The following is an 11,877-nucleotide window of genomic DNA, read 5'->3' on the forward strand; positions in this document are numbered from 1 at the left end:
CAGGCTCACCTGACCGGTCACGTGACATATCTAGTGACCGATACAAGACTTTATTATATCGCAGATCCAAAATCCCATATGACATTTCTCCCAGGGGCAGAAACCCTCTCTTGACCCCCCTGTTTCTCGACGGATCCTGCCCGCCGGGCCCGTCAGTAGACCGACTGCAGCCTTCAAGCCCGCCTCAGACCCCCTGGAGGCCCGCCAGGAGGCTAAGTGTCCGGAGATTGGCCGGGGGCCTGATCTCTCCGGGCGGCCGTGACCGGTCAGCGGACCGTGTCAGCAGGCCCGTGACATGTCAGCCGGCTGACAGGGGCCGTGACCCGGCTGACAGGCTCACCTGACCGGTCACGTGACACATCACGTGACCGAGACAAGACTTTTTTATATCGCAGATCCAAAAACCCATAGGACATTTCTCCCAGGGGGAAGAAAACCTCCCTTGACCCCCCTGTTTCTCGACGGATCCTGCCGGCCGGGCCCGTCAGTAGACCGACTGCAGCCTTCAGCCCCGCCTCAGACCCCCTGGAGGCCCGCCAGGAGGCTAAGTGTCCGGAGATTGGCCGGGGGCCTGATCTCTCCGGGCGGCCGTGACCGGTCAGCGGACCGTGTCAGCAGGCCCGTGACATGTCAGCCGGCTGACAGGGGCCGTGACCCGGCTGACAGGCTCACCTGACCGGTCACGTGACACATCACGTGACCGAGACAAGACTTTTTTATATCGCAGATCCAAAAACCCATAGGACATTTCTCCCAGGGGGAAGAAAACCTCCCTTGACCCCCCTGTTTCTCGACGGATCCTGCCGGCCGGGCCCGTCAGTAGAGCGACTGCAGCCTTCAGCCCCGCCTCAGACCCCCTGGAGGCCCGCCAGGAGGCTAAGTGTCCGGAGATTGGCCGGGGGCCTGATCTCTCCGGGCGGCCGTGACCGGTCAGCGGACCGTGTCAGCAGGCCCGTGACATGTCAGCCGGCTGACAGGGGCCGTGACCCGGCTGACAGGCTCACCTGACCGGTCACGTGACACATCACGTGACCGAGACAAGACTTTTTTATATCGCAGATCCAAAAACCCATAGGACATTTCTCCCAGGGGGAAGAAAACCTCCCTTGACCCCCCTGTTTCTCGACGGATCCTGCCGGCCGGGCCCGTCAGTAGAGCGACTGCAGCCTTCAGCCCCGCCTCAGACCCCCTGGAGGCCCGCCAGGAGGCTAAGTGTCCGGAGATTGGCCGGGAAGGACCTGATGGATCTAGCGTACAAGATCCGGCACGGCTTCGTGCGTTTCCCTGCGGAGACTGCGACGTTGTGAGCTTAGTGGGTGTATGCCTTGGAAGCGACGAGGAGGCCGATGTCCTCGGGGAGGAGGCGGGGGAGGTGGACGTTGCGGAGGGCCTTGGAGATCTGGATGGAGAGGAAGATGGCGAAGATCTGCAGGGAGAAGATGGCGAGGATGAAGCCGAGGAGGAAGCGCCTGGCTGCGGTCGTGTGTTTCCCGTTCCTGGATGACCCCGGGGCCATTTGTTTTGTTTTGTTTGTTTGTGCCATTGCCTGGATCGTAAATAAATGGATTGTGTGTAATGCTTCGTTCCATCCGTGTATTTGGGGAGTGCATGGGAGGGGGACGGTAAAGTATGCAGCATATGCAGAGTAGGCTGGATACTGCGATGGAGTGCCCGTGGGGGTACAACCGCCTGATCCATGACTTCTTGGACCTGCTGCAGAGAGAGGACGAGCTCGCGATGCAGGGGCATTCCTTTGGCCCCCTCTCGGAAGAGCGCCTGACGTACGGGCCGGAGGGTCTGAGGATCGTCTCCCCCATGGTGTACAAGGGGGGGAATGCGGCGGTCCAGCACGTCCAGTGCGTGAGGAGTGTGTTCCGGGTGTTCTGCCGCGTGTGCCACCGATGGATGCGGGGTCAGGACTGGACGTTCGTGGCGTGGCGGATGCTGGATAGCAACGACGCGAGGTTCGATCAGCGGTACCAACAGGACTACCTCCTGACGCTGTCGGAGCAGAGTCCGCGGGTGTACAAGAACCTGCTGATCTGCATCAGGAAGCCGCGGTCTTCCGTTCTTTAATGATCCTTTATTGGATGACCATTCCGTCATCCTCGTCCGACCCGACGACGATGAGCAGGTCGTCGAGGGTGTTGCCCGTCCTCGACCGGTAGAGGACAGAGCTCGTGCGCAGGTTATTGGAGAGGCTGTTGGCCTGCCGGCTCATGTCCTGGATGCGGGTCAGGTGCTCCTGTAAGGCGTCGAGCGCCTCGCCGTTGAGCTCCGCCCGCATGGACTCCGCGATGTTCATCACCGAGGTGCAGAGGGTGTTTATGAAGCTGGCGTTCTCGTGCACCCTGCGGGTCATCTGGATGTTCCTGTTGTTGAGCTCCTCGATCGTCTCGCGGAGGGCCTGCATGTCGATGCGGGTGTTCTGCCACTCGTGATAGAAGTAGAGCATGTTGCTGGTGGTGAATTCCATGCCCGTCTCGCTCCGTATCCTGTCCCGCTCCTCTTGCATCCGCATCCGCTCCCTGTGCCGGTCGCAGGCGATGCGCAGGCGGTGCCGCATCCAGCCCGCGTGGTTCTTGCCCTTGTCGATGCGGTCGAGGAAGACGACGAGCCCGTTGTTGATGCCGCGCTCGATGACGTCGCAGCTGATCCCGTTGCGGCAGAAGGAGCAGAAGCGCTCGAGCTGGGCGGCCGTGATGTTGTGCCTTGTGGGGATGTGGACAAGCATCTCCCAGCGGTGTGGCACTACCTCGGAGGACCAGTACCACTCGGCCATGAAGCATGCTTGCAGGAGGCGGAAGACTGAGACGCGGAAATGGATGTCACCGAAGCCGTAGAACGCCGCCCTCTGCACCGCGTCGCTGTGCTCGTTTTTCGGGGCGACGATGTAGTTGCTCATCTCGATGAGGAAGTCGGTGAAGGCGGGCAGCGACGCCGGGTCGATGATGCTGTGGATCAGGACGTGGTCGTACTTCCCTGAGAGGGACATCGATGTTGTTTTGCCGTGCGTGGTGCGGGGGTGTGCTAAGTGATGGATGGATCCCTTTTTTTTTATTCATTCAAGGAGAAGTCCGAGTCGGATAGGGAGGAGGATTCGGCGTCGGATTCTACCGGCGAGTGGATCGGCGTGAAGGTCTTCCTTTTCTTCACTGGGGTATTTGGCACCTGCAGATCAACCTTGGTCGGCAGCGGGGACAGGATCCCGTCGAAGTCGTCCTCATCCTCGCTGCATTCTGCCTTTCTTGCAAGCTTGACGAATATGGTGTCCTCGTTGAGCGACTTGATGAGCCAGGGGGCGAGCTGCGGCGTGGTGGCCATGCGTGGTAGGTGGTGCGTGGGAATGGCCAGTGGCGGCCCTGTTTTTAAAAAAGGGTCCGGAGGGGGATTTGAATTCTTTTTTTTAAAAAAAAAACGGTCGCGGGGCTCAACGGCAAGCGTAGGGGCAAGCAATGCCGGGCCGGCCTCAGATGAGTGTGTCGGATTTTGTATCAGAGCTGCGCGGCATCGTGTGTGCGACGAAGGATGTGGCGGTGGAGGAGGAGATTTGTGAGTCTACCTCATGCTTCAGCACATATGAGAACTTCAAGGATTACTGCTGCAACAAGGCCTTTGAGGTCATCGGGGACGACAACCAGTACAAGCGGTACTTCTCTCAATGCAAGGAGAACGCCGATGTCTGGGCGATCAAGGTTCACGCGGGGGTGCAGCAGGTGATGGGAGACATCAAGTCTGTGCAGGCCATGGTGGAGACGCTGCAGACACAGGGGAAGGAGAAGCTGTACCGTCTCTGCCTGGAGGTGATGACGAGCTCCGCACCCCCCGTACGACGGAAGAATGGGTGGTTCATCTGCAGCATCTCGGGAGCCAGGTCGGACATGTGCGTGGAGGTGGGAAGGCAGGGGAAGGATTCATTCTCGATTGTGGTTCACCAGAAGTTCTCCCCCTTTATCCTCTATCTGTGGTTCTGCTGCAAGATCGAGCACATCGTCAAGAACCAGGTGCGGGTATGGGTCGGGAGACAGGACACCGACGAAGTCGACCAGCTTTGCAGGCTCTTCCAGGATGACGACGCCCTCGTGCAGAGGTGGTACAGCATCTTCCGCTGCTCCGTAGCCCATGTAAAGCTGTCTATATTGAAGGAGTCTAGGAGCCACTCCGTAGGTATTTCATAGATTATGTGTAAGACAAATGGCCGTGCCGGAGCCGGTCCATGTCCACCCTCCTGCAGTGAGGCCTGATGATGTGGTAGAGGTCGCTGGGAGTGCAGAGCCGGCTGTTCTCGCTGATCAGCCTCCAGAGCAGCTTCTTCCGCTGGATTGGGCTCTCGTCAATGAGCGCCCCGGCGAGTTCGTCGTTGTGCAGGCTGTTGCGCAGGGCGAGGACAAAGGCCTGGGAGCAGAAGACCTTCTTGACCTGAAGAGAGCTTTCGTTGGGGACGTCCTCGAAGAATCCGCTGTCCGGGAGGACGGTCTTCAGCGGTTGGTACAGCAGATCGGCGAGGTTGTACGGCACGCGGCGCTCCACCAGGTCGATGGCGTAATCGAAGAGCTTCGTGCTTTCTACTGGATCGAGGCGAAGGTGCAGTCCCTCATAGTCCCGACTGTTGTAGGACTTTCGCATGTTCACCGACATGCTGAAGTGCTCGCCCATGAAAGTGGTGAGGCTCGGGCTGTCGTTGGGCTTCTCTTCCCGATGCACGTACAGGTCCACGTGTGCAAAGGGGCCCGTCATGAGCTTGATGATCCGGTCGGATAGCATCACCGGCCGCCGGAAGACGAAGACACACTGGATCGGGCTCTTGCGCATGGGGTTGTCGCCGCTTGACTCTGGTGGGGGCTTCGTCGCCTCCTCCCCGTCCTCCTCACCGATGCTGAAGTTCGGTTTCATTTTGGTGCGCTCGCTCTCCCATCTTATGTATATAGACACAGAGGCTCTGTTGGGAGAATCCATTTAAGGTTATTAAAACAAGGAATCGGCAAGGTACTACGGGTGTGATGGATGATACGAATCTGCGGTTGCAAAACCTTGAAGAAAAGTTAGATTATATGAATCAAATCATTCAATCACACCAGACCCGCTTGGATGCGGTGAATCCTGTACTTGATTTTTTCAATCAAATGCAACATAAGATAAACGAATTTAATAAGCAGCATCATATACCACTCAATGAAAAGCTAGAAGAAATCTTTGTTGCGGTGGAGCGCGTTGATCAAAACTTGGATAACCTGAAGAAAATACTTGAATTTGTGGATCTTTGCGCAAAGGAGCAGCACGCTCAAAGCAACGCGGGCGATGCAGAACCATCAAAGGATATACAGGACCGTGTGTACAGACTGGAGCACGAGTATAACTCGTTGAAAATGGCTGTAGATGGGATCGTCAAGATGAAAGATGACATTAAGCATATTCTCACTGTGTCGGGTTCGATCAACTCCGATGATAGACTTCTATTCGCCCAACTTGGTGTCATCCGCTCGGACCTTCAAGACGTGGCTTCGACTTTCCGGGACTACCAAAACGGAATGTACCGCTAAGGGTGCTTGTGAATATCAACCAACAGGCGGTCCATGCTCTTCCCCCTCCTCTCGGGCTCTTCGGTCTCGTTGGCATGCTTGTCTTCGGCAGCTTTCTCGTCGTGCTCCTGTCTCACGGCGACGGAGGGGAGGAGGATGCCGGGCTCGGGGGTGTGGCAGCAGTGGGCCTGCGTGTGCCCCGGTCCCTCGGACCTGATCCAGGCGGCGTAGCGCTCGGGATCGACGACCTTGCCCTTCATGAACCTCAGGCTGGTGTAGACGTTGACGATGAGGTCGGCGCAGATGCGGATGATGAGGAAGTCGACCTGGGAGAGCATGACGAAGAGCGCGAAGACGTTCATGACGCAGCAGTACAGCGCCCAGATCTGCGTGATCATGATGCAGGTAAATTTCGAGTAGGGGAGGAACTTGGTTTTGTGGTCCTGGATGGTGTTCTGGATCCAAGGGGAGATAGCGTCACCGACAAAGTCGTTAATGGAGGTCGAGACGAAGGTGAAGACGGCGACGCAGTTCCACTTGTACCAGCTGTTGATCTCCACGCCCATGATCTTGGAGTGCTCACCCGGCCCAAGCGTCATGAAGTTCGAGTCCGTCACCCCGAGCTCGGAGAAGATCGCCAGCACCATCACCATCCAGGTCATCAGGAGGACGCAGGTCAGCCTCTTGTCCTCGAAGAGGCGGTGGAGGAGGTAGATCATGTCCCGCTTTTTATGAACTTACCGTCTCTGGTCTCGCCTAATTATATCCCCGAGTATGCGATAACTAAACACGGCAGCCACTTGGTCTCGCCTGCACCCTCTCCATCATCTCGTTGAGCGTGCGCTCGGGATGTGGACGACGCTGCACACGCTCTGGATAATGATGTTGCAGATATTGTTAATTAAGTATATTGAGCTGGAATCATAAGTCTTACGGCTTTCGTCTCAAATTGATTTGGGAATGCGGCGTGTAGATTGTTTTTTGTTGGCTCAGATTTACAACAGATAACAAGCAGAAAGATGCCAATAATTACGGAAAACAGTATGGTGCTGGTAACACAGAAAGCATTTGTTCCAGTATGTTGCGCACTGATTGATTGAACATATCGTATATTGATCGGTGCGACCGTTTGATTCGAATTCATATCGCACACCCCAGGAAATGTATCGTTGCAATCCGATGCATTTGTCCACCCACTGCATAGTGAGCATCTATATGTTCTGCTGCATGTCTTATTGCTCAAGTTTGTACCAGGACCGCATGATTCTATGTCAGGGTTACATGTCTTGCCGTTTAAAGTGGTACCTTTTCCGCAGCTCTGGATGACAGACTCACAAGTCTTTCCTAATAAAGCAGTACCTGCTCCGCAGCTCTCGATAGTAGCATTACAGGCACTTCCAACACATTCTCCTGTAGTAGAATCCAATGTGGTTCCTTCTCCACAGCTCTGGATTGCAGACTCACAGGTTGTTCCTAATAAAGCAGTACCTGCTCCGCAGCTCTGGATCGTAGCATTACAGGCACTTCCAGTAGAGTACGTCCCTGGACCATAGCTTATTGATGAAACACATTCTGCTGTAGAAGAATCCAATGTGGTTCCTTCTCCACAGCTCTGGATTGCAGACTCACAGGTTGTTCCTAATAAAGCAGTACCTGCTCCGCAGCTCTGGATAGTAGCATTACAGGCACTTCCAGTAGAGTACGTCCCTGGACCATAGCTTATTGATGAAACACATTCTGCTGTAGAAGAATCCAATGTGGTTCCTTCTCCACAGCTCTGGATCGTAGCATTACAGGCGCTTCCAGTAGAGTACGTCCCTGGACCATAGCTTATTGATGAGATACATTCTCCTGAATTTGAATCCAATGTGGTTCCTTCTCCACAGCTCTGGATTGCAGACTCACAGGTTGTTCCTAATAAAGCAGTACCTGCTCCGCAGCTCTGGATAGTAGCATTACAGGCGCTTCCAGTAGAGTACGTCCCTGGACCATAGCTTATTGATGAAACACATTCTGCTGTAGAAGAATCCAATGTGGTTCCTTCTCCACAGCTCTGGATTGCAGACTCACAGGTTGTCCCTGATAAAGAAGTACCTGATCCACAGCTCTGGATGGCAGACTCACAGGTTGTACCTGATAAAGCAGTACCTGCTCCACAGCTCTGGATAGTAGCATTACAGGCACTTCCAGTGGAGTACGTCCCTGGGCCATAGCTTATTGACGAGATACATTTTCCTGAATTTGAATCCAATGTGGTTCCTGCTCCACAGCTTACAGACGAAACACATTGTCCTGTAGCAGAATTCAATGTAGTTCCTGTTGCACAAGAAATAGGCGTACATTGATTGCTAACACATGTAGTATATTGATTTGGACAACATAGAGTTGTTCCGCAAGCCGAGTAACCTGTTACTATATCACAACTTGAATAACATCGAATCAAAATTGGATCACACTTTTGTGAACTTTGACAGCAGGTGTACGAGGAACCGGTTCCACATTGGATATAGTTAACCGGACATTGACATCTACTTTCTGGTAATATCATGATCAGAATGAGGAGGGAGTAGATGATATGCATTTTATCCATTTATTGAATATATGCGGGTTTTCTTTATATAGACGAGCCATCAGCGGTGGACTGGCATCACGCGTGTGATAGGTGCCCGCGTCGCAAATGGTCTCCGTCCACGCGCTGGCAAGAAGGGAGGAAGCAACACAGCAGCCATCCGGTCTCGCCTGCACCCTCTCCAAACTAACTCGATCTTACTTACCGCTAGGGGGTAGGTAGACGAAGATGTCGACATTGTGCTTGTCCATGTAGCGGCAGAGGAGGCGGAGCATGTGTATCGACCTGTAATCGATGCTGTTCTCGTGCGCGTAGTTCTTCATGTCATCCCAGAATGTCTCCTGCTTGAGAAGGTCCTTCGGGGTGAAGATGAATGGATTCTCGCGCATCTTCGGCTCGACGGAGGAGGCGGGCGGGGCTGGCAGCGCCTCCATTGCGATCTCCGACTCGGCAAACAGGAGGGGGTTGCGCACGCAGATGGGCAACTGGTAATTGCTGGCGGTTCTCAAGACCTCCTGTGAGAGGAAGAAGTAGTAGCGGCAGCGGACATCGTCAGAGTAAAGCTTGAGCTGTTCCCAGAAATCCTTGTCTGCCTTGAAGTCGTCGAGCTTGTACTTGATGTCATCTTGCCACTCGGAGAAAGAAGTCAGGTACTTGTCGAGGTCGGTGACGAACTGGAAGTGGGGGTTCCAAATGCACTCGACCTTCCAGTTGATGGCAATCTTGCATACATCGACGATCAGGCGGAGATGGGCCATTATGGCGCAGGCCTTGCGGCGGATATCAAAGACATGCAGATACAAGATGGAGTTCAATATGTGATCGTCCTGCGTGATGGCGATGGCGGTGCAGATGGCGATGATGTCCGACTCCGGAAGGTCGCGAACGTTGTGGACAGTGCTTGGGAAGGGGAGAGATTCCTTCTTCATGCTGCGCTCGATGAGGAATACGACATGGTCGATGAATTTCTTCATCAGCGAGATGTTCTCGAGTCCCATGAAAGGCTTGGTAAGGTCCTGTGGGACTGCCCTGCGAATGACATCCTTCGTCTCTCCGTCGCTGATCCCGTCGTCTATGCACTTGTTGCCGTGCATGATGGCCAGGAAATACTCTGTCGGTTCGCGGATGGGGAAGACGCGCTCGACAAACGGCTTGGGGCTGAGCAGGTGCTTCTCACTGATCTTCTGTGCGAGGGTGGTGGCAGATTGGAAGCATGCGTTGTACTTGTTCTCGTATGGGATATTCTCGACCTGGTCATCTCCCAAAGCCTCCATCTGACAGATGCACTCGTGATACTTGGCCGCGTCGTGCCCCCCAAGGATGTCCTCCTTGCTTTCGGTGGAGATGATGTGCTGGGGGTAGCCATGCACCTTTCCGTCAAAGTTGATGGACCTCCGGATGATACCAGTGCTTTCGCCATCAAAGTCGGGGTAGAAGATTCCGCGTACCTTCCCCGTGAAGAGTATGCCGATGTTGTCATCGTGACGGTAGAAGCTGATCGACTTCTCAATCGGGAGGTCCGAATGCCTGTGCAGGTGAATGACGCGAACGCTCTCGTACATCATCGTGCCGATAGAGGGTTGGCCGAAGAAGATGCAGGTGAGCTCGCGGCCAATCTCCCCGAATCTGCAGTAGACAAATGGACCAGCTCGGCGACGTTGCACGCGAAGGAGAATCCCGTGAAGGCAACGGTACCGGCAGGCTGCGCGCGGAGGAAGGAGGAGAGCTCGCCGAGCGCCGGCGATTCGATGAAGGTGCGGGCCAGCTCCGCGACGGGGGTGTGGACCTTGACGTTGATGCTCTTGTCACTCCACTTGGGCGAGACGGAACCGAGCTGGGTCAGTCCCCCGCGCTGAAGCATGCTGCGCTCCTCCTCCTCGTCGATGCCGAAGGAAATGACGATGTCACCGGCGGCGGTGCGAGCGGCGAAGGCGGTGACCGGTCCGACGGTGAATTCCTGCACGCCGGTGATGGACGAGGGGAGGGGGAACTGGGATCTGTTGTACGAGTGGAGGGCGCAGTGGCCGTAGGCCGCGACCTGCGAATAGCGCACGATCCATTGATTGTGTGGCAGCGTGGCGGCACACATGGGGGAAAGCTGGGGGTGCGCGAAATTCCCCCCACCCCGCTTTTATTGGGGGGACCGGGAGGTTCGTGGATGGCTTTAATTGGGGTGGGTGGTATTTATTACCCGTGGTAATTAGGTACAGACAGGGGGTATATTTAATTTAAATCTAAACCCCCTCTGCAAGGGGTGGGTGGTCGAGTCCTCTTTTTTTTCCTAAATGCGGAAATTGGGATAAAGAGGGGTGGGTGGGTGGTTTCACGGGGTAGTGCCAGGTAATTTAACGGGTGAGGGTGGTGATAAATGATCCGCTTCGTTGGCGGAGGTGGGGTAGGAGCGGGGTTGTATAAAACGGAGAGTGGCTCGGCGGCCCAACACAACAAGAGGATGCCACGCTCCTTTTGGTTGCCAAAGTCTGACGGTGACGTTCTTTTGCAGAGGCCCACCCTATACAACCTCGATGATGTGCTGAAGAAGCATATCGATCCAAGCTCTAGGAACATCAAGAGGTTGGATGAGTTCTTGGTGGACTTCACTGTGCAGATCATTGAGACGGAAAAGTCTGATGACTTTGTGTATGAGATGCATGATAATGATGTCTTGTACGTGTCTGCCAGAGTGATCTGGGATGCCCTGTTTCGGTTGTTGAACGAAAGTGATGTCACCTTCATCAACAAACAAGTGGAGAAGGATGTTCAAGACGCCGAGAAGATCAAGGAGAATGATGGTTGGATCCACTTCTTGATGATATATGGGCACAAGTCACAGGAAAAGTACCTTCCCCAAGTTTCTCAGTCTTGTGAGTTTCGTCACAAGCTGGCGATGTACAAGCTCAATGAGGAGGCTGCTGAGCTCGAGAACGAGAAGAAGAGGCTTGAGATTGAGGTGCTGAGGAAGCAGCTTGGAAGGCCATCGAAGCGTGGACGTGAGTCGGATGACGATGATGAGTGACGTGAAAAGAATAAAACAGCGTTTAATGATTCACAATTCCCTTGCCCTCTCCATGATCTCGTTCAGCGTCCGCCGGGGGATATGAACTGCGCTGCATACCCTTTGAAGGATGATGTTGCAGACCTTGTCCCTGACATGTGCTTTCATCCCCGTCCTCTCGGACTCCTTGGTGGCCTGGAAGAACTGGAAGATGACTTCGGATGTGTCGAGGTAGATGCGTTGCCCGTCGGGCTTCAGCGTTGCCATCCCGCCCCCGCCCATCTGCGTTGAAAGCGTCGCCCTGCTGTTCTCCTGCATAAATTGGAGGATTTCAAGAAGCAGGATCTTCTGCTCTTCCCGCATGCAGAAGAAGGGGAATATCGCCGTGTTGAAACCTTGAAATGGAGCCAGGCCAATCTTGGTGATGCTGATCCTGATTGGGGTAGATAGGAAAATGCAGATAGTGTGGGTGATCGGGTCTTGAACGTCCGAGGTGCAAGTGTTACACATGTAGACCATCATGTCTCTCAGGTTCTCCCCTTCCAGGAACAGCTCGATGAAGCGCTGGAAGAGATCCTTTTCCTTGTCTTCTTGCATCATGTGAGTGAGTTTGTTTCAGGCTGATCATTCTGAGATTTTGGTGAAGTTTTTTTTTCTATTCAAGGTGGGGTGGGGTTATTCCTTTTTTTTCAAGGGTGGGTCTCGTGAGGGGGGCGTTTTTTTTTACAAAAGATCTTACCACCCACCCTTTTCCCTTCAAATGAAAAAAAAAACGTCGGGGTGGGCTCCACCCC

General features: G+C 54.5%; 9 protein-coding genes across 9 annotated transcripts; 3 read left to right on the top strand and 6 right to left on the bottom strand.

Annotated features, from left to right (window-relative positions):
* Window positions 1-1,309: 1,309 nt before the first annotated feature.
* GUITHDRAFT_118964 (hypothetical protein) lies at window positions 1,310-1,516 on the bottom strand (the record flags this gene model as incomplete). Its single annotated transcript, XM_005821716.1, has 1 exon — window positions 1,310-1,516. One exon carries the CDS (start codon window positions 1,514-1,516, stop codon window positions 1,310-1,312), a length of 207 nt encoding a protein of 68 aa, XP_005821773.1.
* Window positions 1,517-1,662: 146 nt separating this feature from the next.
* Window positions 1,663-2,076, top strand: GUITHDRAFT_118965 (hypothetical protein; the record flags this gene model as incomplete). The annotated part of the gene is made up of 1 exon (XM_005821717.1): window positions 1,663-2,076. One exon carries the CDS (start codon window positions 1,663-1,665, stop codon window positions 2,074-2,076), a length of 414 nt encoding a protein of 137 aa, XP_005821774.1.
* A 7-nt stretch (window positions 2,077-2,083) lies between these two features.
* GUITHDRAFT_146909 (hypothetical protein) lies at window positions 2,084-3,324 on the bottom strand (the record flags this gene model as incomplete). The annotated part of the gene is made up of 2 exons (XM_005821718.1): window positions 2,084-3,049; window positions 3,118-3,324. The coding sequence occupies 2 exons, from the start codon at window positions 3,322-3,324 to the stop codon at window positions 2,084-2,086; spliced, it is 1,173 nt and encodes a 390-aa protein (XP_005821775.1).
* Window positions 3,325-3,455: 131 nt separating this feature from the next.
* GUITHDRAFT_118967 (hypothetical protein) lies at window positions 3,456-4,178 on the top strand (the record flags this gene model as incomplete). The annotated part of the gene is made up of 1 exon (XM_005821719.1): window positions 3,456-4,178. The coding sequence occupies one exon, from the start codon at window positions 3,456-3,458 to the stop codon at window positions 4,176-4,178; it is 723 nt and encodes a 240-aa protein (XP_005821776.1).
* A 1-nt stretch (window position 4,179) lies between these two features.
* Window positions 4,180-4,893, bottom strand: GUITHDRAFT_118968 (hypothetical protein; the record flags this gene model as incomplete). The annotated part of the gene is made up of 1 exon (XM_005821720.1): window positions 4,180-4,893. One exon carries the CDS (start codon window positions 4,891-4,893, stop codon window positions 4,180-4,182), a length of 714 nt encoding a protein of 237 aa, XP_005821777.1.
* A 643-nt stretch (window positions 4,894-5,536) lies between these two features.
* Window positions 5,537-6,238, bottom strand: GUITHDRAFT_146912 (hypothetical protein; the record flags this gene model as incomplete). The annotated part of the gene is made up of 1 exon (XM_005821721.1): window positions 5,537-6,238. One exon carries the CDS (start codon window positions 6,236-6,238, stop codon window positions 5,537-5,539), a length of 702 nt encoding a protein of 233 aa, XP_005821778.1.
* A 2,047-nt stretch (window positions 6,239-8,285) lies between these two features.
* On the bottom strand, window positions 8,286-10,177 carry GUITHDRAFT_146913 (hypothetical protein; the record flags this gene model as incomplete). Its single annotated transcript, XM_005821722.1, has 2 exons — window positions 8,286-9,704; window positions 9,734-10,177. 2 exons carry the CDS (start codon window positions 10,175-10,177, stop codon window positions 8,286-8,288), a joined length of 1,863 nt encoding a protein of 620 aa, XP_005821779.1.
* A 363-nt stretch (window positions 10,178-10,540) lies between these two features.
* GUITHDRAFT_146914 (hypothetical protein) lies at window positions 10,541-11,104 on the top strand (the record flags this gene model as incomplete). The annotated part of the gene is made up of 1 exon (XM_005821723.1): window positions 10,541-11,104. The coding sequence occupies one exon, from the start codon at window positions 10,541-10,543 to the stop codon at window positions 11,102-11,104; it is 564 nt and encodes a 187-aa protein (XP_005821780.1).
* A 30-nt stretch (window positions 11,105-11,134) lies between these two features.
* GUITHDRAFT_118972 (hypothetical protein) lies at window positions 11,135-11,683 on the bottom strand (the record flags this gene model as incomplete). Its single annotated transcript, XM_005821724.1, has 1 exon — window positions 11,135-11,683. One exon carries the CDS (start codon window positions 11,681-11,683, stop codon window positions 11,135-11,137), a length of 549 nt encoding a protein of 182 aa, XP_005821781.1.
* Window positions 11,684-11,877: the final 194 nt, after the last annotated feature.

Source organism: Guillardia theta (genome assembly GCF_000315625.1).
Source record: "Guillardia theta CCMP2712 unplaced genomic scaffold GUITHscaffold_138, whole genome shotgun sequence".
Classification (NCBI taxonomy): Eukaryota; class Cryptophyceae; order Pyrenomonadales; family Geminigeraceae; genus Guillardia; species Guillardia theta.